This window comes from Bos mutus, chromosome 6 (assembly GCF_027580195.1).
Source record: "Bos mutus isolate GX-2022 chromosome 6, NWIPB_WYAK_1.1, whole genome shotgun sequence".
Classification (NCBI taxonomy): Eukaryota; Metazoa; Chordata; class Mammalia; order Artiodactyla; family Bovidae; genus Bos; species Bos mutus.
Window position 1 is genome coordinate 85507257 of NC_091622.1, and position 26219 is coordinate 85533475.

Here is a 26219-nt window from a genome sequence, read left to right on the forward strand (position 1 = left end):
AAAGTAACAAGTGAGTGACTAGAGTCCTGCACCTTCCTGAAATTTCTATTGCAGACCAATTAGTCTTCTGACTGTCCCTAGACTAGGACTTCTATTTCCTGACCCTGTTTATTTGCTTACAACATTCTTTTAATTTGAATTCATCTTCTTCATTTCAACTTTATTGTTTAAGCTTCATTTTAAATGTTATCTTTCTGCAAGGCAATCCTTAGTTCTCTTTTTCACCAAAATTAAACTTTGCCTTAAAATTGTTATTGCATCAGAATTTTTTGCACTATTTATCAACTATTTCTTGATCTGCTATCAGACCCACAAATCACTGTAGCTGGTATTCATAGAAGACAAAATAGCTCACATTGAGACTGGATACTATGTAACTCCTAGAGGGAAACAGACAGAACTTTATCTGACATAAATCACAGCAACATCTTTTTTGATCCATCTCTCAGAATAATGGAAATAAAAACAAGAATTAACAAAGGGGACCTACTTAAACTCAAAAGCTTTTGCACAGCAAAGGAAACAATAAATTTTTTAAAAAACCCACAGATTGGGAGAAAATATTTGCAAATGATGTGACCAATAAGGGATTAGTCTCCAAAATTTACAAAGAGCTTAACAGCATCAAAACAAACAACCTACACATAAAAAACGGGCAGAAGATCTAAACAGACATTTCTGCAAAAAAGACATACGGTTGGCCAAAAGGCACATGAAAAGATGCTCAATATCACTAATTATTAGAGAAATGCAAATCAAAACTACAATGAGATATCACCTCACACCAGCCACAATGGCTATCATCAAAAAATCCACAAACAATAAATGCTGGAGAGGGTGTAGAGAGAAGGGAATCCTCCAACACTGTTGATGGGAATGTAAATTGGTACAGCCACTATGGATAACCGTATGGAGGTTCCTTAAAAAACTAAAAATAGAGCTACCATATGATGCTGCAATTCCTCTCCTGGACATATACCTGGAGAAAAATATCCAAAAGGATACATGCACCCCAATGTTCATTGCAGCACTGTTTACAATAGCTAAGACATGAAAGCAACCTAAATGTCCATCAACAGATGAATAAGGAAGATGTGGTACAGATATACAATGGAATATTACTCAGCCATTTAAAAAGTTAGATAATGCCATTTGCAGCAACATGCATGGACCTAGAGAGTGTCATAGTGAGTGAAGTCGGACAGAGAAGGAGCAATATTGTAAGATACCACTCATTTGTGGAGTCTAAAAAGAAATGATACTGATGAGCTTATACAGAAACTCACAGACTTAGAAAATGAACTTATGGTTGCCGAGAGGAAGGGTAGTTGGAAACTTTGAGAAGGTCATGTATACACTGCTATACTTAAAACAGATAACCAACAAGGACCTATTGTATAGCACATGGAACTCTGCTCAATGGTTTGTGGCAGCCTGGATGGGAGGGGAGTTTGGAGAAGAATAGATACATGTATATGTATGGCTGAGGCCCTTCACTGTTCACCTGAAACTATCACAACATTGTTAATCAGCTATACTCCAATACAAAATAAAAAGTTCAAAAGAAAAAAAAGGCAACAAATAATACTTCACATTAATATTGAGTCCTTCCTTACCATACTTTACCATGTCTAAGTACTTTCCATTGATTATATAGTTATATCAACAGAATATAAGACATGAATTTTTCCTAGAACTATTTTAGAAATGAAGAAGCAGAGGCAGAGACAGTATAAACATCTCAGCTAGCATGCAACAGAAGGAATAGCTCTAGCAGTCAGACTCCAGTGTCTTTGTCTTAACCAACACACTACACAACTTCCCACAGGCTTTTTATTGTATTGTCTTATATTGTAAATTAGGAGGTTATAGTTCTTCTAGATTTCAGACTTCTGTAAGAAAGGATTCAGGTCTTAAATTTCTTTCCCTTAACCCCTAAAAATGTGCATTGCATATAAACAGCTCTCAACAAATAGTTACACAATTAATTAATGGCTCAGAGCCTGGACTCTCACTGAATCCTCGGAATGAAGAGTAATAAGGAATTGTCCAGGGAGTTTCATTGGAGCATTTCCTTCCAACTAAAGCTATTTCCAAAGATTGCTGTTCAGTCACTAAGTTATGTCCAACTCTCAACACCCCAAGGACTGTAGCCCACCAGGTTCCTCTGTCCATGGAATTTCTCAGGCAAGATTACTGGAGTAGTCTGCCATTTCCTTCTCCAGGGGATCTTTCCGATCCAGGGATCAAGCCTAGGTCTCCTGCACTGGCAGGCAGATTCTTTACTGGTGAACCACCAGGGAAGCCCAAAGATGGTCTCTTTTATTATGCAATGAAGGTGATTTGGCCTCCTCTGAAATCTATAGGTGAGAGAGTAGGTTTATTTCTGTTTTGTTTTTTGCATTTATTGCTGTTCTAGGTTTCATCAAGTGCCCAGACTTCCAGAAGAGAAGGGAAATTCTCTGCTTCTTTTATCTAACTTATTTTCTCAGTGAAACATATGACTGCATGACTTTTAAAAGTACATATATCAGTGTTTGAACTTTAAATGATAAGATTTGGAAATCTTTTTTGCTTTTTGTTGGTTTTTATCCCCACAGCCTGGCGAGAGTCAAAGCATTCCCAGGGGACCGTATCCATCCAGAGAGCGATTATCATCAGTTACACCTTACAAGCCAAGAAGAGATGTTCCTCCGCTCGCTCCTGCCAACGGCCTAGCACTTATTTCACCACAAGGGCCTGTGCTACCTCCCCCTCTTTTTAGAAATGGGAAAGGTGTACCACCTACTTCTCCTGGGACTACAGGTCGCCTGGCTCCACGTCCTCCTCTTGGCGCAAAAGGGAACCGTGCACCTCCTCCTGCTCCTGGTACAGAAAGGCAACTTTCATCTTCTCCACCTGACACTGAAGGGCGCCTTCCCCCTCCTGCTCCTGCTAACAAAGGGCGCCTTTCCTCTCCCCCTTCTGGTACAAAAGGGCGCCTTCCCCCTCCTGCTAAAAAGGGGCGCCTTCCTGCACCCCCTTCTGGCACAAAAGGGCGTCTTCCCCCTCCTGGCACAAAAAGGCGTCTTCCCCCTCCTGCTAAAAAAGGGCGCCTTCCCCCTCCCTCTCCTGGCACAAGAGGCCGTCTTCGCCCTCCTCCTCCTGGCAAAAAAGGACGCCTTCCCCCTCCTGGCACAAAAGGGCGTCTTCCCCCTGCCCCTCCTGGCACAAAAGGGCGCCTTCCCCCTCCCTCTCCTGGCACAAGAGGCCGTCTTCGCCCTCCTCCTCCTGGCAAAAAAGGGCGCCTTCCCCCTCCTGGCACAAAAGGGCGTCTTCCCCCTCCTGCTAAAAAAGGGCGCCTTCCCCCTCCCTCTCCTGGCACAAAAGGGCGTCTTCCCCCTGCCCCTCCTGGCACAAAAGGGCGCCTTCCCCCTCCCTCTCCTGGCACAAAAGGGCGTCTTCCCCCTGCCCCTCCTGGCACAAAAGGGCGCCTTCCCCCTCCCTCTCCTGGCACAAGAGGCCGTCTTCGCCCTCCTCCTCCTGGCAAAAAAGGGCGCCTTCCCCCTCCTGGCACAAAAGGGCGTCTTCCCCCTGCCCCTCCTGGCACAAAAGGGCGCCTTCCCCCTCCCTCTCCTGGCACAAGAGGCCGTCTTCGCCCTCCTCCTGGCAAAAAAGGGCGCCTTCCCCCTCCTGGCACAAAAGGGCGCCTTCCCCCTACCCTCCTGGCACAAAAGGGCGCCTTCCCCCTCCCTCTCCTGGCACAAGTGGCCATCGTCCCCCTCCTCCTCCTGGCACAAAAGGGCGCCTTCCCCCTCCAGGCACAAAAGGGCGTCTTCCCCCACCCCCTCCTGGCACTATAGGGTGTCTTCCCCCTCTGTCTCCTGGCACTAAAGGGCGCCTCCCCTCTCCCCCTCCTGGCACTAAAGGGCGCTTTCCCCCTCCCTCTCCTGGCACTAAAGGGCGCCTTCCCCCTCCTGGAGCAAAAGGGCATCTTCCCCCTCCCTCTCCTGTCACTAAAGGGCATCCTCCCTCTCCCCCACTTGACACAAAAGGGCACCTTCCCCTTCCTGTTACAAAAGGGTGCCTTCCACCTCCTCCTGGTACAAAAGGGCACTTTCCACATTCAACTAAAACAACCGCAACCACACCCACTACTACTGTTACAAAATCCACTACCATCTCAGAACCCACCACCACAACAGCAACCATCACTTCTACAGAGCCCACCACTATAGCATTCACCATTTCCTCTGAACCGACCAACACATCTATAACCACTTCCACAGAACCCACCACCATAGTAACAACAATCACTGATACAGAATCTGCCTCCACAGCAACTATCCCTTCTACTGAATCTATTACCATAACACCAACCATAACCACTATCACTGAATCCTACATCACCTCTACAGAATCTGTGACAGAAACAATCACTGCATCCACAGAGCCCACCATAATAGAAACCACCACTCTTTCCACAGGGTCTGCAAGCACAGCAACCACCACTACTTCCACAGAATTCTCCACGGCAACCTTCATTACTTATACAGAGCCCATCACAATAGAAACTACCACCACTGCCTCAAAATTCACCAATAAAACAGCAACCATCCCTACCACTGAGCCCAACAGAGCAACCGCCATCACTTCAAATGAATCTGCCACCATAACAGCAAGCATCACGACTTCCACAGAACCCGATATCACTTCCACAGAATCCTCCACCACAGCAACCATCATCACTACTACAGAACCTACCACAATAGTAGCCAATACTGTTTCCATTGAACCCACCACCGCAGCAACCACTTCAGCTGAACCTATAACCACAACAGGAAACAATACAACTTCCACAGAATCTACCACAGCTGCCATCATTATTTCCACAGAACCCAACAAAATAGCAACCACCACTACTCCCATTTATCCCTTCACCACAGCAACCACCATCACTTCTACAGAACACACTATTACAACTACCAGTATACAATCCATAGAATTGCTTACCACAGCAACCATCACTACTACTACTACAGAACACACAACCACTACTTCTTCTAGAGAACCAACCACCACAGCAATCACAAGTTCAACTGAACCAGCCACCACAATAGCAACCACCATCACTTCCACTGAACCAAATACTACTCTCATAAAATCCTCCACAGCAAGCAATGTTACTTCCATGGAGCCTGCTGCAATAGAAACCACCACCACTTCCACAGAACTCATTGATAAAACACCAACCATTCCTACCACCAAGCCCACCACAGAAACCACTACCAGTTCTTCTGAACCTACCACCTCAACAGCAACCATCACTTCCACGGAACCCACCACCACTTCAACTGAACCTACAAAGACAATAGCAGCCAAATTTCCCACAGAGCACACCACAACAGCAATTACCACCACTTCAACTGAACCTAACAACTCAATAGGAAAAACTGTAACTTCTACAGAATCCACCACCACAGAATCTACTACCATTTCCACGGAATCTACCACAGCAACTATCATTACTTCCACAGAACCTACCACAACAGCAACGACTACTTCCACAGAGTCCACCAACTCAGGAACCATGACCATTTCAACTGAACCTTCTGCCAAAACTGTAACCATCATTTCCACAGTGCCAACCACCATAGCAACTACCACCACTTCAACTGAAACTACCACAACAGGAAACATTATAACTTCCAAGGAACCTGCCACCACAGCAGTAATCATCACTTCTTCAGAGCACACCACCATAGCAAACACCGCCACTTCTTCAGAACTGACCAACACAGCAGCCACCATAACTTCAACTGAACCTATCCCAACACCAGCAACCATCACTTACATAAAGCCCACCATCACAGCAACCAACACCACTTCCACTGAACCTCCCACTACAACAGCAACCATCACCATGTCCACTGAACGTTATACAACTTCCACAGAATATGCCACAGCCACCATTACTGTTTCCACAGAACCCACTACAATAGCAACCACCACCACTTTCATAGAGCCCATAACCACAGTAACCACCACTACTTCCACAGAATCACCCACCACAGCAACCATCATCACATCTACAGAACCTACCACATTTTCAACAACCATAACTTCCACAGGAGCCACAACCAAAGCAACAATCAACACCTCTGCAGAATCGACCACCACAGCAACCACTATAGCTTCCATGGAACCTACAACCAAAGCAACAATAAACACCTCTGTAGAACCCACCTCCATAACAACAATCATCACTTCTACAGAGCCCACCACTACAGCAGTACCCACTACTTCCTTGGAATCCCCCAACACAATGACTATCATGACAATTATAAAACCCACCACAAGAGCAATCATCACAGCTTCCACTGAAACCCTCACCACAGCAAACACCCCCAGTTCCATAGAATCAACCACCAGAACACCAACCATTACCACTTCCACAGAATCTACCACAGCAACTACTATTACTTCTACAGAGCCCACCACTACAGCAATCACCAATATTTCTGCAGAATCCCACACCACAGCAACAATCATTACTACTACAAAACCCACCACCCAAGCAATCACCATCACTTCGACTGAACCTACCACTACAACAGGAACTACCACAACTTCCAAAGACATTATTACTCATGCAACAACCATCACTTCTATGGAATCTACCACCACAAAACCCACCATAACATCAACTATCACTTCCACCAAGCCCACCAATCCAACAACCACAGCTACTTTAACTGAACCTATTACCACAACATCAACCATCACATCCACAGAAACCCCCACCACAGCAACCATTATTACTTCAGAACCCATTATCAAGAAAACCACCATCACTTTGACTGTACCTACTACCTCAAACAGAACCACTACAACTTCTACTGAACCTAGTGCCACAGCTACAATCATCACTTCTAGAAAATCCACCAACACACCAACCAACACCACTTCCACTGAACCAACCACAATGGCCACCATCAAAACAAACACTGAACTTTATACCACTTCCACAGAATCCATAGCAGCCACCATCATTACTTCCACTGAATCAGCCACAGTAACAAACAAAATCACAAAGCCTACCACTACATCAACCATCACCATGTCCAAAGAATCCCCCACCACATCAATCAGCCTCACTACTACAGAATCCACCACATTAGCAAGCAGCACCACTTCCACTGATCTCAATACTACAGCAACCACTACCTCTGTAACTGAATCTACTACCACAGCAGGAACCACTACAACTTCCATACAACCCACAGCCACAGCAACAATCAACACTTCTTCAGAATCCATCACCACAGGAACCACCACTTCTACCAAACCCAACACCAGAGAAACTACCACCACTTCCATAGAACCCACCACCAAGGCAGCTACCATTACTACTTCCACAGAACATTATGCAACTACCACAGAATCTACTATACCAGCCATCATTAAAGAGCCAACCACCACAGTAACCATCACCAATTCAACTGGACCTACCACCAAAACAGCAATTATTACCACAGAACCCTATCCCACTTCCAAAAAACCCACCACCACCACAACAGTCATCACTTCCACGGATTCCACTACCATAGCAACTACCACCATTTCCACAGAACCCATCACCACAACAGCAACCATCACTTCCACAGAGCCTTCCACTGCCATAACCACTGCTACTTCCACAGAATTTCCCACCACAGCAACCATCATCACTACTACAGAACCTGCCACAATAGAAACCACGGCTGTTTCCACTGAACACATCACCATAGCAACCATTATCACTTCAACTGAACCTACTACAACAGAAACCACTTCTAGAGATACCACCAGCACAGCAACAATCATTACTTCCACAGAACCCACCACCGCAGCAATCAACACCACTGCAACTGAATCTGCCACCACAACAGGATCAACCACAACTTCCACAGATATCACCACCACCATAGGAACAAATATCAGTTCTACAGAGTCCAACACCACTTTCACAGAACCCTATATCACTTCTGTACCATCCACCACAGCAACCATATTTACTTCCACAGAACCCACAACAATAGCAACCACTGCAACTTCCATATCACCCACCACCACAATGGCAACAATCAGTTCCACAGAGCGCAACACTACAGCAATCGCCACCACTTCATCTGAACCTGCCACCACAATACAAATCACAACCACTTCCATAGGACCTACTACCAAAGAAACAACTATCACTTCCAAAGATTCAACCAAAATACCAACCACCACCACTTTAACTGAGCCTACCACCAAAACAGCAACCATCATCACTTCCATAGGACCCTACACTGCTTCCATGGAATTTACCATGATAGCAACCACCACCAATTCCACAGGACCCACCACTTCAACAGCATCCATCACTACCACAGATTCTACCACCACAGCAACCACTACTACTTCCGTGGAGAACCCCACCACAGCAACAGTAGTCACATCTACAGAACCTTCCACACTGGAAACCACCATTATTTCCACAGAACCGATCATCAAAACAGCAATGACCGCTTCTACAGAACCTACCACTATAGTAACTACCACTACTTCCACAGAATTGCCCAATACAGCAGCCATCATCACTACTACAGAACCCACAACAACAAGCACCACTGCTTCCACTGAACACAGCACCACTTCAAATAAACCTCCTACCAAATTAGCAACCTTCACCACTTCTATAGAACCCTATACAACTTCCACAGAATTAACCACAAAAACCATCATTACTTCCACAGAACCCACCACAGTAGCAATGACCAATATTTCCATAGAACCCACCACCACAGTTTCAATGATTACTTCCACAGAGTCCACCACCACAGCAGCAATATTCACTTCTAAAGAATCCACCTCCATAGCAACCACCAGTACTTTCACAGAAATTCCAACCATAGATATTATCAATACTAGTACAGAACTCACCACAAGAGCAGTCACTGCTTCCACTGTGCCCACCACCACCACTTCTACAGAGCCTAACACCACAATGGTAACCATTAACACTTCCAGAGAACCCTATTCCACATCCACAGAATCCACCACAGTAACCATATTTACCTCTACAGAACCCACCACAATAGCAAATACCATGAATTCTACATCATTTACCACCAAAATGGGAACAATTACTTCCACAGAGCCCACTACAGCAACTACCACTTCATCTGAACCTACCACCACAACTGAAAGCTTCACCACTTCCATGGAAGCCTATGCTACTTCCACAGGATCCGCCAAAATAGCAACCACTAACACTTCCATTTATCCCACCATCACTTCAACAGAGTCTACCACTATACCAACCATGACTATATCCACAGACTCCCCCACCACAACCATCACCACTATAGAACCTACCATAGGAGCAACTAACACAGATTTCACCAATCCCACTTCCACAGCAATCACTACTTCAACTGAATCTCTCACCACTATAGGAATCACCACAATGGCCACAGAGCAAACCACAAGAGCAGTAATCATCGATTCTACAGAACCCACCACCACAGCAACCCCAATCACTTCAAAAGAACCTACCACCACAACATCAACCATCACCACTTTCAGAGAATCCACCATCACATCAGCACCCATCAGTTTTACAGCACCCACTGCTACAGCAACATTCACTACTTTACCAGAGTTCTCTACCACACCAACCAGCATTACTACTATAGAATCAACCATGCCAGCAATCACAACCCCTTCTACTGAACCTACTACCACACCAGCAATAACCTCGTCCATAAAATCAACCACCAGAACAGCAACCACCATCACTTCCACAGATTCCTACACCACTTCCACTGAGTCTACCACAGCAAACACCATTACTTCCACAGAGCCCACCACCACAGCAACCACCACTACATCTGCAGAATCCCACACCAGGGCAAAACTCATCACTACTATAGAAATCATCAGCAAAGCAATAACCACCACTCCAACTGAATCTACCACTGCATTAGGAACCACCACCACCTCCACAGAACCCACAACCAGAGAAAACATCTTTACTTCTAGAGAATCCTCTACCATATCAGCCACAATCACTGTAAGTGAACCCACCACCACAGCAACCACCAATTCCACTGAACCTAGCACCAAGATAGTAACTATCACCACTTCCACAGAACCCTATGACACTACCACAGAATCCACTACCACAACAGCACCCATCACTCCCAAAGAACCTGCCACAATAGCAACTACCACCACTTCCACAGAACCCATTGCCACAACAGCAACCATCACTTCCACAGAACCTGACACTACAGTAGACATCACTACTTCCACAAAATTACCCAACATAGCAACCATCATCAGTACTACAGTACCCATCACATCAGCCACTACCCCTGCTCCCACTAAATATGTAACCCCAGCAACCATAATCACTTCAACTGAACCTACCACCACAGCAGGAACCATCACCACCCCCACAAAACCCAACACCAGAGCAACAATCTTTTCATCTAGAAAATCATCTGCCACCACAACCACAACCACTGTAACTGAACCCACTACCACAGCAACCACCAGTTCCACTGAACTTACCACAATAGGTACTATCCCCATTTCCACAGAATCCACCACCACAACAGCAGCTATCACTTACACAGAACCTGCCACAATAGCAAGCACAACTATTTCCACAGAATCCACCACCACAACAGCAGCTATCACTTACACAGAACCTGCGACAATAGCAAGCACAACTATTTCCACAGAACCCATTGCCACAACAGCAACCATCACTTCCACAGAGCCTGCCACTACAGTAGCCATCACTACCTCCACAGAATTCCCCAACACAGCAACCATCATCAGTACTACAGAACCCACCACAACAGCAACCACTCCTGCTCCCACTGAACACATAACCACAGCAACCATCACCACTTCAAATGAACCTCCCCCCGCAACAGGAAACACTACAACTTCCACAGAATCAATCACAAGAGAAGCAATAGCCACTTCTACAGAATCTACCACCACAGCAACCACCAGTACTGCAACTGAACTTACCACCACAAAAGCAGCCACTACCACTTTGACAGAATCTACCATCTCATCAGCACCCATCAGTTCCATAGCACCCACTGCTGCAGCCATCAGTACTTCATCAGAACCCTCCACCACAGCAAACAGTATCAGCACTACAGAAACCACTGGAACAAAAATCACCACCCCTTCAACCCAACTCACTGCCATAGCAGCAACAACCACTTCCATAAAATCTACCACCAGAACAGCAACCATTACCACTCCCACAGAACCCTATACCACTACCATCGACTCTACCACAGCAACCATCATTACTTCCATAGAGCCCACCACTATAGCAACCACTTCCACAGAATCCCACACCACAGAAACAATAATCACTACTACCAAACTCACCACCAAAGAAATCACCACCACTTTAACTGAACCTACCACCACAACTGGAACTACCACAACCTCCAAAGAACCCTCTACAAGAACAACAATCAGTTCTACAGAACCTACCACCATATCAACCATGACTGCTCTAACTGAACCCAGTAGCACTGCAACTACTACAACTTCTAATGAAGCCACTACCACCACAGCAACCACCACCAGTTCCACTGAACCTACTACCACCACAGCAACCACCACTATTTCCACAGAAGACACCACCATAACAGGACCCACTACCACTTTCAAAGAACCCACAACCACAGCAACTGCCACAACGTCTAATGAAGGCACTACCACCACAGCAATCACCACTATTTCCACTGAGCTCTATCCTACTTCCAAAGAATCCACCTCAATAGCAACCACCACTACTTCTACAGAAACCCCCACTGCAGCAACAAACACAACTTCTACTGAACCAGCCACAGTCACCACCACTACTATTTCTACTGAACCCATCATCACAGCAGCAGTCATTACAGAGCCCACCTCTACAGTAACCATCACCTCTTCCACAAAATTCTACAGAACCCACCACTTCTGCTGAACCTCCCACCACAACTCCAACCACCATTCTTTGCATATAACCCATCACAATAGCAACCACCAGCATTTCCACAGAACTCACTACTGTACCAATTACCACAACTTCCACAAAATTCCCCACTACTGCAACCATCATCACTTCCACCACAGCAGCAACTATTGCTTCTACAGAATACACCTCCACACCAGCTACCACTGTTTATACAGAATTTCCCACTCCAGCAATTATCAACACTAGTACAGAACCCATCACAATAACAATCACTACAAGTATTTTCACAAACTCCACTACCACAGCAACCACTTTCAGCATTTTCACAGAACCCACTATCACAACAGAACTCACAACCTCTTCAACAGTACCCATGTCTTCAGCAAAAGAGCCCACCCACCAACACAATATCAGCAGAAATTACCTCCACAGTTCCTACCAAAGTTACTACTCAAATTATAATCAGCCCTCCCTCCACCATATTGCCCAACACAACTGTCCGTGTTTACAACTCCCAAACTACATCCACCTATATAAATTTAAAGAGTTCTGGGAATAAATTCCTTTAATTTCTTGTTTGGAGATGTGAAAAATTATTTTCTAAACTTCTCTGAGATCTTATGTAAAATGAACTTCAATTATTTCAATGGAACCTATCTTGTTCTAACCAAAGCAAATAAAGTGTTCAAGCAATTATATGCACGTATTGCTGTCTTGATGACTATCACCTTTCCTATTTTTATTACCTACCTACAGCTGATAAAATGAGTTTCAGAGAAAGAAACAGACACATTTTATGAGGGGGACAAAAAGCATTTAGTAAAAGATCTGCTCAAAGAGAATGGACAGTATTAAGTGAACCAGCAAAGGGTGTTGAGGCATACAAAGTCTAACCACAGTGGAGCTTGTGGTGTGCCTCAACTTGATGGGACAAAGGAGCGAATAGCAATACCAGAACCTGAATGAGAGTTGAGGACTGTGGATGAAATGAGTGTTATCTGTTGCTGTGAAGGGTCATCACTACTGCCCACAACAGGAAGAGAGCAGTATAATATTCCTTCCTCTTTCCTTCTCCTATTTCTTTCATCAATGGACTCCAACAAAAATCTGAGAGACAAGGAGTTTGTATGGTTGTCCTCCCAGGATAGAAAGCTAACCAGAGAAGGGTGAACTGCTCATTAGGAACTATTAGCACATATCAGTAGCAGCCTGTTCAGCATCTTGAAACTGAACAAGTAGGTAAGGTAAAATATGAGTTCCTGACTTCTTGCATAGACAGGGAGAGAGCTAGCAGTAAGGTAAATTATAAAATTATATCAACTTTTACTGTCTTTCTCCCAGAAATGTACCAATCAATATGGACAATGAAATAGTAAAAATACATTACAACACAAAAATTTTTAAATAAATATAAAATAATAAAATAGAAATAATGCATGCATAAATACATTAATATAAATTAAATACATTATTAAATTTTAACATGCTGTCTTGAGTACATCAGCATAAGCCAATGAATATAAAAAATGAAACAGTATTCTAATAAATTTATCATTTTACTTCCCCTCAAAATATCTCTCAAATTAGGTAATCATTTTTTAATAAAGACAGTGTCATTGATTTGGGGAGTGAAAAGTCCATTCTATCCATTCTAGCAAATCTAAATGTCTAAATGGAGACATGAGGCAGAATTTTATTTATTTTAATAAAATAGAATTAAAATGAAATTTGATTATAGCAGGAAAATACTTTTTAGAGGTATATCAGGTATATTAAGGTCATTTCAAATTGCATTTGTTCCTGAAAAATAAATTTTAAATTGTTTGAAACAAAAGATTAACCAACTTTTTATGGAATGTATAAAATGTCTGGGAGCATACAAATTTGTATCTCTGTATATTTAGCCTTTTAAGAATAACTCTGAACTCCTACTTTAAGGCACTACTACAGCCAGATTGCCCCAGTCTCCTTGTCAGCTGTCATTACCATAATCTGGCTTGCAAATTTGTATAATATTTAAGCATCACATAAGGGATCATCATAAGCATGAGGGATCATCAGGGTCTCTGCAATGTCAGCTGTCTGTTTCCTTACCTGTTCTGCTAGTAGCAACTGAACAGATCCATGCCAATTCCAGTTTAATCTTCAATTTGAGGATTAAATAAATACTACTAGGCATTCATAGTCAAAACATTTCCTACCATCAAGGAGCTTTTTATCCCTTTGAGTTTAGGCATGCATTATCTCATCCCTCAACAAAGTTTTTAATGGGGGCAATCTGCCATCTCTGCCATGAGCCCTATTTCAGTCACCAGGCAAGGCTGGCCACTTGCTCACTCCTCTCCTCTCTTCCATGAGCCCATGGTAAAATAAGTTTGTTGGGTCACATCACACTGATGCTCCAGTGAAATGTAAGGGCTCATTGGTGATGAAAGTCTGCCATTAACTTCATTTCACCTTCAGCATACCTTTCCTCCCAAGCTTCTGTTTCCCATATTCCTGTTAGGTACAACTTCCAGTCAAGACTTAGAGCCCTCCCCACACCTATTCCCTCCCAAAATCTATTCCCTGTCACTCACACTTCCAGAGCTACCCCTCACATTCTGCAAGTTGTACCCTATATGTTTTTAGGAGGGCTATTGCCCACCAGCTGCACCATACCCAGTAAGTCTGCCCTACTTCCCTACAGACAACTGATCTTCTATTAATATGCTAGATACTTTCACCATGCTATCTGAAATTCCTGTTCTTTTAGTAGAAAATTTCCCAAGATCCCGAGATTTCCCTTGAAGAGTGAAATGAATGAACCAGGCTTCCCCCAAAAGACAGAGCTACTGCTGCTATTCAGTCACTCAGTCATGTCTGACTTTTGGTGACCCCATGGACCATAGCCCGCCAGGTACCTCTGTCCTTGGGATTTTCCAGGCAAGAATACTGGGGTGGGTTGCCATTTCCTTCTCCAGGCATCTTCTCAACCCAGGAATCAAATTCACGTCTCCTGCTTGGCAGGACTATTCTTTAGCAGTGAGTCACCTGGGAAGCCCTAAAGACAGAACATGTTTTCTCAAATCACAACTATTCAAGCCCTCTGCAACATTAAGTTATAAGCCTCCAGAAGTCTTAAAATGTTCTGTACATCTTTATCTCAATTTAAAAGAAAAGAAAAAGGCACTCTTACTTTCCAAATTTCTCTTAATCACAAAGGAGAATACATACCCATCAAACACTACTGCCATTATAACCAAGCCCACAGCTCCTAGGAAAAAGGCCATACCATAATCATAAAAGGTGACTAAGAACAGCTTATCAATTTTTTTTACTTTATTTTATTTTACAATATTGTATTGGTTTTACCATATATCAAAATGAATCTGCCACAGGTATATATGTGTTCCCCATCCTGAACCCTCCTCCCTCCAATTTCCAACCACTTCAGGGCATCATCAGATATCATATGTGTGTGTGTCTTGCATCATATCCACTTGGCTGGGTGAGGGAGAGAGTGAGATGTGAGTAAACTTTGACAGAAAGTTCTGTCGAATGAAAGAGCTGAGCCACATTGACTATGCTGCAGTGGCTGGACACAGTGGGTGTGATACACACAACAGTCACCATGACACAGGGTTGTGGCTGGAAAGTGAAAAATGCTTCACCTACGATGCTTCATGCAATTCAACGCCATTCACCTCAGAAATGTCTGCCATGTGTCAGGCATTGTCCTTGGTGCTTGAGTTTTAGCAAAGTACAGGGTTGTTATTTTCACAGAGCCTACTATTTGGCTGAGAAGATAGACATTAAAAAAAAAATATTGCAAATGTTTTGCAAAAGCAGAGAGCTGTGTGATCAAATAGGAAGGAAGAAACCTATGTTAAGTGAAATTCCCTAAGCTACTGATGGCCCAGAACAGAAGGACTGATGCTGAAGCTGAAGTTCCAGTGCTTTGGCCACTTGACACGAAGAGCCAACTCATTGGAAAAGACCCTGACACTAGGAAAGATTGAGGGCAAAAGGAGAAGGGGGTGGCAGAGGATGAGATGGTTAGACAACATCACTGACTCAGTGGACATGAATTTGATCAAACTCCAGGAGATAGTGAAGGACAGGGAATCTTGGCATGCTGGAGTCCATGGGGTCGCAAAGAGTCGGACGTGATTTAGTAACTGAGCAACAATTTCAATATCAAGTTCCAAAGTATAAAACATTACAGATCAACCAGAAAATTCTGTTCAAAAACCTCAAATGGGTTTCACTGGGCTAGAATTAAGGTGTCAGAAAGGCTGTGTTCTTCCTGGAGGTTCTAGGGGAACATCCACTTCCTCGTCTTTTCCAGCCTCTAGGGGTGGCCTAAGTTCCAAGGCTTGTGGTTTCTTCCTCCATCATCAACGTGCATCACTGCCTGCCTCTTCCATATTTAAGAACCCTTGTGATTACATGGTCCATCTAGATAATTCAGGCTAATTGGCTTATAATATGGTCAGCTGATTAGCAATCTTAATTTCATCTCCCATCTCAATACCCCCCTCACCATGTAATAGGCTTCACAGGATTCAGGGATTAGGGCACAGATATCTGGGGAGTGTATTCTTCTGCCTAAGCAAATGAGTGAAAGACAGGGATGCTGCCAAACATCCTACAGGGCACAGGATAGTCCCATAAATGTCAGTAGTTCTGGGGTTAAAAGACCCAGTTCAAAGTTGATGGATGAGTTATGCTTGGAATGTTACAGCTACAAGGAAGTAAAAGGAACTCTGCTGCTGGGGAGCTAGCAATCTTTCGTACATTGATCTGGGCTCTAGGCACACATGTGCATGCATAGGTAATGTGTAAAAATTCAAGATGTAACATGTGTGAAGGTAAAGATGTGCACACTTTACTGGAAGTATGTTATACCTCCTTAAAAGGCCAATAGTCATATACCCTAAGAAAATCACAATTTAAAAAGACATGTGGACCCCAATGTCCATTACAGCACTATTTACAATAACCAGGAGATGGAAGCAACCTTAATGTCCATCAACAGAGGAACGGATAAAGAAGCTGTGGTACATATATACAATGGAATATTACTCAGTCATAAAAAGGAACAAAATTGGGTCATTTGTAGTTAAGTGAATCAACACAGGGTCTGTCATACAGAGTGAATTAAGTCAGAGAGAAAAACAAATATCGTATATCATTGCATATATATGGAGTCTAGCGAAATGGTACTGATAAACCTATTTCTGTAGGACAGGAATAGTGATGCAGACATAGAGAATAGATTTGTGGACAAAGACAGGAAAGAAAAGGATGAGACAAATATAGCACTGACTATATACACTATCATGTAAGATAGACAGCTAATGAGAAGCTGCTGTACAGCACAGGGAGCTCAGCTCAGTGCTCTGTGATGACCTAGGGGGTGGGATGGCAGGGGGAGGGAGGCTCCAGAGGGAGGGGATATAGGTATGTGTTGTTTAGCTGTTAAGTCATGTTCGACCCTTTGCGACCCCATGGACTGTAGCCTGCCAGGCTCCACTGTCCAGGGGATTTCCCAGGCAAGAATACTGGAGTGGGTTGCCATTTCCTTCCTTCTAGGGGATCTTCCCAACCCAGGGATCAAACCTGTGTCCCTTGCACTGGCAGGCAGAATCTTTACCACTGAACACCAGGGAAGCCCAAATATATGTATACATATAGCTGATTCACTTTGCTGTACAGCAGAAACTAACACAACATTGTAAAGCAATTATACTCCAATTTAAATAAGTAAGAAAAACTGTCAACAATTTTTAAAGTACCTGTTAAACTTATGAGATTTAAGATATGGACATAAATACTGGAAGAAACCACTCAAGAGTTGGAAACACTTGCCTCTGGGGAGCAGGACTGAGATGTGAAAGGGTAGAACAGAGAGAGCTTTTTTTCCCCTTGGAGTCTTAGCTGACCTATAAAAATTTTAAATATGACAAAATAGGGGGAAAAAACTCTGCTGAGTCACCTAACAAAGGCCCACTGAACAGAACTGAGGTGAAGCAATGAGACAGAGAAAATCTACATTGGCCACCACGACAAAAATTTGTTTTATTTAACACATGCATGGTACGGCCCAACAGTAAGAACTTTATAAATATAAGCTCATGTAACCCTTAAAACAATTATTATGTTCCATCAAATAGCCTAAAAGTGTCAGAGTGTCAGGATTTGGTAGTCCATAAACATATGGACTTCCCAAGTTATGATAGTGGAAAGAATCTGCCTGCCAGTGCAGGTAGATGTAAGAGACTCAGATTCAATTCTTGGGTCTGGAAGATTCCCTGGAGAAGGGCATAGCAACCTATTACAATATTCTTGCCTGGAGAATCCCATGGACAGAGAAGCCTGGCAGGCTGTAGTCCATAGTGTCACACAGAGTCAGACACGACTGAAGCAACTTTATACATGCACAAACTTATGGATATTAGAACTATGAAATACCCACTTTCTATATTACTGATTCTGGAAAAAATAATTAATAAAGTTGAATGTCTCACATTTACTTACGCTTACTCTCTTTCTCTCTCTCCCTAATACTTCCCAGAAATAGCCATGACATAAATAAGCCCAGATTATCTTTGTTGACAAGTTTTTTTCACTAGTAAAGATAATGGCCACAGGATTGGAAAAGGTCAGTTTTCATTCCAATCCCAAAGAAAGGCAATGCCAAAGAATACTCAAACTACCACACAATTGCACTCATTTCACACACTAGCAAAGTAATACTCAAAATTCTCCAAGCCAGGCTTCAATAGTATGTGAACTGTGAATGTCCAGATGTTCAAGTTGGATTTAGAAAAGGTAGAGGAAGCAGAGATTAAATTGCCAACATACATTGGATCATCCAAAAAGTGAGAGAGTTTTAGAAAAACATCCACTTTTGGTTTATTGACTATGTCAAAGCCTTTGATTGTGTGGATGACAAAAAACTGTAGAAAATTCTTAAAGAGATAGGAATACCAGACCACCTGATCTGGCCTCCTGAGAAATCTGTATGCAGGTCAAGAAGCAACAGTTAGAACTGGACATGGAACAACAGACTAGATCCAAATCATTAAAGGAGTGCATCAAGGCTGTATATTGCCACCCTGATCATTTAACTTATATGCAGAGTATATCATGAGAAACGCTGGGCTGCATGAAACACAAGCTGGAATCAAGATTGCCAGGAGAAATATCAATAACCTTAGATATGAAGATGACACCACACTTATGGCAGAAAGTGAAGAACTAAAGAGCCTCTTGATGAAAGTGAAAGAGGAGAGTGAAAAAGTTGGCTTAAAATTCAACATTCAGAAAACTAAGACCATGGCATCTGGTCCCATCACTTCATGGCAGATAGGTGGGGAAACAATGGAAACAGTGAAAGACTTTATGTTTTGGGCTCCAAAATCACTGCAGATGGTGACTGCAGCCATGAAATTAAAAGATGCTTGCTCCTTGGAAGAAAAGCTATAACCAACCTGGACAGCATATTAAAAAGCAGAGACATTATAATCCAGCAAAGGTCCGTCTAGTCAAAGTTATGGTTTTTCCCATTCATTCATGTATGAATGTGAGAGTTGGACTATAAAGAAAGCTGAGCGTCAAAGAACTGATGCTTTTGAACCGTGGTGTCGGAGAAGACTCTTGCAAGTCCTTTGGACTGCAAGGAGATCCAACTTGTCAGTCCTAAAGGAAATCAGTCCTGAATATTCATTGGAAGGACTGATGCTGAAGCTGAAACTCTAGTACTTTGGCCACCTGATGTGAAGAACTGACTCATTTGAAAAGACCCTGGTGCTGGGAAAGATTGAGGGCAGGAGGAGAAGGGGACAACAGAAGATGAGATGGTTGGATGGCATCACCGACTCAATGGACATGATTTTGAGTAAGCTCTGGGAGTTGGTGATGGACACGTGGACAAGGAAGCCTGGCGTGCTGCAGTCCATGGGGTTGCAAAGAGTCAGACACCATTGAGTGACTGAACTGAACTGAACTGAACTGAAAGATAACAATAGTAGTAGTCACACTTATAAATCTTTAGCCCTTGGTTATATTAAGGGTAGCCTACCCTTAATGAGATAGTAAGGGATTACTGACCTCAGATTCCAATACTGTTACTAATGGGGCACATCCAGGTTTTGTGGGACTGGAATCTTATATCATTTGGGTGGTCCTCTTAAGGAAAAGAATACAAAATTATGAATTCTAAATCATGTACAAGAGTGAATGTCTACTTAGAAAAATGTAAGAAATCTCAAGAAATTATAAACTTTTAAAAACTGACACAATCTCCTCCCTAAAAATCTTAATAATCAACCACCTAAAAAATGTCTACATTCTTAGTAAGTTGAATTTTTTAGTCTTTGATTACCACTTCAAATGACATGACTTAATGAAATGTTTCTTACAGAAATTATCATTTTCTGTAAGAAACAAAAAATAATAATTCAGTTTCCCTTTAGCATGTATGTGTGTGCTCAATTGTGTCCAACTCTGCAACCCCATGTACTGTAGGCCGCCAGACTCCTCTGTCCATGGAATTTTCCAGGCAAGAAATACTGGAGTGGGTTGCCATTTCCGTCTCCAGGGGAGCTTCCCACCTCATGGATTGAACCTCCATCTCTTGTGTCTTCTGCATTGGCAGGCAGATTCTTTACCGCTTGTAGCACCTGGGAAGCATGGATGATTAAAACATATTTTTATTATTGATAGTTTAGAAATTTCATTTAAGCTTTACTACTCATTGTTGGCAATAACATGTAAATTTTTAAAATCATTGCCAAATATTGGGATATTTTGCCAAGTTCCCTTCATATATGAACTGTAAGAGTTCAGAGTAATGAAAGTTTTCTTATAAAAGTAACTTATCTTAAAAGTTTTTTGAAACCATGCACTTTATTGATAATGTCCTCAATTATAGTAATATATTACAAGTTGTATAATATTTTTGAAAATACTAACATTTCCTGGATATGCATAAAATATGTGGCTCAAAATAAAGATGTACTCACTTTTAAATTGGAGCTTCCCAAGTGGCTCAGTGGTAAAGAATTCTCCTGCCAATGTAGGAGATGCAGGCTCAATCCCCAGGTTAGGAAGATCCCCTGGAGAAGGAAAAGGCAACCCACTCCAGTATTCTTGCCTGGGAAATCCCATGGACAGAGGATCCTGGAGGGCTACAGTCCATGGGATTTCAAAGAGTCAGAATAGCTTGGTTCATGCACTATGAAAACAGAAAATATGAATATTATATTCCATGACATTCTTGAGATTGATATAGAATAGATGATAAATAGTCTATGGAGTCACAAAAGAGTCAGACATGACTTATAAACTAAACAACAATAATTAAGGCAGGAGTTTCCATTTTGACTAGGCATCAATGAGAACTAAATTATATCTTTACAATTTTCTGTATCTGATGAGTAAAATATTTTTCACAGTCTCTGTACCTTTCAAAATGTGTTTCTCTTCCTCTGTCCACTTTTCTTTTGGGACTAGTAACTCTAAGATATGTTTTTACACTGACGTGACATTTGGCCCTACACATTCATATCACAAAGCCAAGTAATATAATTATTTCCAGAAGCTGCTTTTACACCAAGAAGCCTAGTAATAACTTAACTATACCTAAAAGTGACTGTGACCCACATAAATATATCCTATTATGTCCAAATTAACTATATTCCCCCTCTCAAGTCCCGTATAACGTATTCTCCAAAAGGCTTGCAACACCCTCTCCAGTGCCTCCAGACACAAAAGGAAGTGAGACAGAAGAAGAATTGAAGAAGAAAAAGACATTAGTCTTAACCTTTCATGGTTAAATATTTTATTACTATAAATACTGCAAAGAAAAAAAAAAAAAAAAAAGGACTTCCCTGGTGGCTCAGACAGTAAGGAATCTGCTGGCAATGTGGGAGACCTAGGTTCTATCCCTGGATGGGAAAGATTCCCTGAAGAAGGGAATGGTTACCCACTCCAGGATTCTTGCCTGTAGAATTTCATGGAGAGAGAAGCCTCTCCATGGAATGGAGGATGATGGACTACAGTCCATGGGGTTGCAAAGAGTTGGACACAACTGAGTGTCTGCCTAGTCAAGGCTATGGTTTTTCCAGTAGTCATGTATGGATGTGAGAGTTGGACTGTGAAGAAAGCTGAGCACCGAAGAATTGATGCTTTTGAACTGTGGTGTTGGAGAAGTCCCTTGGACTGCAAGGAGATCCAACCAGTCCATGCTAGAGGAGATCAGTCCTGGGTGTTCACTTCATGCGAAGAGTTGACTCATTGGAAAAGACTCTGATGCTGGGAGGGATTGGGGGCAGGAGGAGAAGGGGACGACAGAGGATGAGATGGCTGGATGGCATCACTGACTCGATGGACGTGAGTTTGAGTGAACTCCGGGAGTTGGTGGTGGACAGGAAGGCCTGGTGTGCTGTGATTCATGGGGTCGCAAAGAGTTGGACACAACTGAGCGACTGAACTGAACTGAACTGAGTGACTAATCACAGCACAGTATATTACAAAAATGTATGACCATATGACTACTTTGATATGTATTCTCCTCTAATTAAGAGACTGGTTCCACCTCATTAGAACTGATTCAAATGTATTCTTTTTAATGGCTGAGTAATACTCCATTGTGTATATGTACCACTGCTTATTATACAGAGTGAAGTAAGCCAGAAGGAAAAACATAAATACAGTATACTAACGCATATATATGGAATTTAGAAAGATGGTAACAATAACCTGGTGTACGGGACAGCAAAAGAGACACTGATGTATAGAACAGTCTTATGGACTCTGTGGGAGAGGGAGAGGGTGGGAAGATTTGGGAGAGTGACATTGAAACATGTAGAATATCATGTAAGAAACGAGTTGCCAGTCCAGGTTTGATGCACGATACTGGATGCTTGGGGCTGGTGCACTGGGACGACCCAGAGGGATGGTGTGGGGAGGGAGGAGGGAGGAGAGTTCAGGATGGGGAACACATGTATGCCTGTGGCGGATTCATTTTGATATTTGCAAAACTAATACAATTATGTAAACTTTAAAAATAAAATAAAATTTTAAAAAAAAAAAAAAAAAATAAAAATAAAAAAAAAAGAGAGAGACTGGTTCCATTTTTGATGTTTGACCATTGACAGCTTTTAAATTCCCAAGCTCCTCCCTGTCTTTCCACATCTGAACAACTAAGAGAAGAAATTCAGTGTGTGTTTCATGTTTTTTGGTGTCCAAGAACAATTCAAACTTCACAGTCCCCAAACCCACTGTGAACTCTTGCCCAGACCCACCTCTCTAAAAGCCATAAAGGCTCAGCTCACTTTCTCTGCTTCCCTTAAGCCACCTGGACCAGACTGTACCCACAATGATCTCCCCAGAAAGTCATGTTGAGTGTCTGTGAAATCTGCATAATATCAGATATAATACTGATATTATACTAATACTAAGGTCATTTTCCAGTATGTTAAACTTTCAGAATCCAGTTTGATGGGTTTGTCATGACGTTAGCTAATGCTTTGTAATACTAAGGTCACTAATACTAAGGTCATTTTCCAGTATGTTAAACTTTCAGAATCCAGTTTGATGGGTTTGTCATGACATTAGCTAATGCTTTGTAAACCTGCATACCCATTGCACTCAACCAGGACAACAGGAAATGGGTTTCCAGGCAAATGTGGACATCAAGGTCACAGGAAGAGGCCACCTGCAGCATATTCTTTCTGCCTGTGATCCATCTGTCCAGCTCCACCCTGCTCTGGCCTGTGAGACTGAACTTCTATTTCTCCTCTCTTTCATGAAATGGGAAGCCTGGTACTTTTGACACTCATTTGCAAACCTGACTCTGCTCCTTTGCATTTCTGACTTTTCCTGATCAATGGTTTCTTATCATCTGGTTACTATTATTGCAAATTTGATCTCTGTGTGCTAAATCCTGGTCTCTATCTTTTGGACCTCAATTTGTCACCTGATACAAACCCAATCTTGATCTTTACTTCATGATTCAGTTTGTTGTTGTTATTTTTAATTTTATGCTGCATCTATTGATTGACTGATTTCTATGATTTGCCAATGTCAGCTCATGAAGGGCAACATAACAGGGAAGACTAAGAGACAAGGTAAAGAGAACCTAAAATATGGCACAAACCCATGCAACAAGTTGATGCCAAGAGATCAAGGAGTCTAGCTGGATCCCAATTACTTCATATTCATTCAAGAAAAAAGTTTCATTACTTTTTTAAGAAATAATTAGAGATAAAGACATTATCCATCAGATTCATCTTACTAGGGAAGCCCTATGGAATTGAAGGCTTCCATATACAGAAAAGCCACACATTGAATTCCTAACTGAGCTACACATCTTACAACTACCTTATAAATGTGTGTGCTGATTCCAGAAATGATTAGAAGAGAAATATGAGTATCTAGGAAAGTCACCCTCACTACAGGGACACCACTTAAAATGCTAGACTGTAATCATTCCCACTTTCCAAATACTGTTTTGAAGTAAAGAGCATGTAGACACCCGATAGACAGCTAAGTTTGATTGTCTTAAATATAAACCTCCTCACTATGTTTCAGGGTTGCAAATAAACCATAAAGCATCTTTGTGAAAATAAAAAACTACTACCCCTTCTACCAATTTAATACAACCCTTTACAAAAGTTCATGACAGACGCTGGGTGGGTAACACTCGTTTACTGGAGCCAGCTCAGCTCAGAGGAGCAGATATAAACCGAGAAGGGCAAACTCATCGAGAGGGCGTCTGCGGGACCATGGAGAATGGATTTACATATGAAGATTATCAAGACACTGCAAAATGGCTTTTGTCTCATACCGAACAGCAACCTCGAGTGGCAATGATCTGTGGTTCTGGGTTAGGAGGTCTGATTAACAGATTGACTCAAGCCCAGACCTTTGACTACAGTGAAATACCAAACTTTCCCAAAAGTACAGTGCCAGGTCATGCTGGTCGACTGGTGTTTGGGATCTTGAATGGCAGAGCCTGTGTGATGATGCAGGGCAGGTTCCACATGTATGAAGGCTACCCGTTCTGGAAGGTGACGTTCCCAGTGAGGGTTTTCCGGCTTCTGGGTGTGGAGACCCTAGTGGTCACCAACGCAGCTGGAGGGCTGAACCCCAACTTTGAGGTTGGCGATATCATGCTGATCCGTGATCACATCAACCTACCTGGTTTCAGTGGTGAGAACCCTCTCAGAGGGCCCAATGAGGAAAGGTTTGGAGTTCGTTTCCCTGCCACGTCTGATGCCTACAACCGGGATATGAGGCAGAAAGCTCACAGTACCTGGAAACAAATGGGGGAGCAAAGAGAGTTACAGGAAGGCACCTATGTGATGTTGGGGGGCCCCAATTATGAGACTGTGGCAGAGTGTCGCCTGCTGAGGAATCTAGGGGCAGATGCTGTTGGCATGAGCACAGTACCAGAAGTTATAGTCGCAAGACACTGTGGACTTCGAGTCTTTGGCTTCTCACTCATCACAAACAAGGTCATCATGGATTATGAAAGCCAGGGGAAGGCCGATCACAAGGAAGTACTAGAGGCTGGGAAGCAAGCTGCACAGAAATTAGAGCAGTTTGTCTCCCTTCTTATGGCTAGCATTCCACTGCCAGGGCACACCAGTTAACCAGCCCCGGAGTGGGTTGGCCTCTCCATTATGGGATCCGAGGAGCTGCTGCCTACTTCAGCCCTTGCTGGAGTCACATGCCTCTGCCTTAGGTGGCGGCAGAAAGGAGGGTCACCTTCCCTGCTTCTCACACCAGACCTTACTGGTGCTGAGCCCTCTTCTGGTCAGTTTGTCATCTCAAAATGATTTCCACTCCTATTCCTCTTCAAGAACTGGAGCCCCAACCCTAGCACACATCCAAGGATTTAGTTTGGGGCCCTCAAACTCAGCACAGGAACTATTACTTGCTTAAGATGGTCCTCTCACATTCCTCGGAGCTCAGTTCTGCCTCCTCAGAGCATTGGAGACCATACAGGGAAGAGCCTATTGCTTTTGGATTTTTATGCTATTGTATTTTGAATAAAGAGAAAGATGAAAAAAAAAAAAAAAGTTCATGACTTAGTAAGCAGGAAAAAGGCTAGATTTCAACTCTCACTTACCCCTCTTTCTGGGCATCTTTGATCAGTGAGTAACTCATACAAACATATTGGCAGACTTGATATTGTCAATAATGACCAGAGGATGAC

General features: G+C 42.8%; 2 protein-coding genes across 2 annotated transcripts; both read left to right on the plus strand.

Annotated features, from left to right (window-relative positions):
- The first annotated feature begins 6649 nt into the window (after window positions 1-6649).
- LOC102270391 (mucin-2) lies at window positions 6650-12016 on the plus strand. The gene has a single exon (XM_005897061.3). It carries the CDS (start codon window positions 6650-6652, stop codon window positions 12014-12016), a length of 5367 nt encoding a protein of 1788 aa, XP_005897123.3.
- A 12674-nt stretch (window positions 12017-24690) lies between these two features.
- On the plus strand, window positions 24691-26019 carry LOC102270686 (purine nucleoside phosphorylase). Its single transcript, XM_070372967.1, has one exon. The coding sequence runs from the start codon at window positions 24784-24786 to the stop codon at window positions 25651-25653; it is 870 nt and encodes a 289-aa protein (XP_070229068.1). The 5' UTR covers window positions 24691-24783; the 3' UTR covers window positions 25654-26019.
- The last annotated feature ends 200 nt before the right edge of the window (window positions 26020-26219 follow it).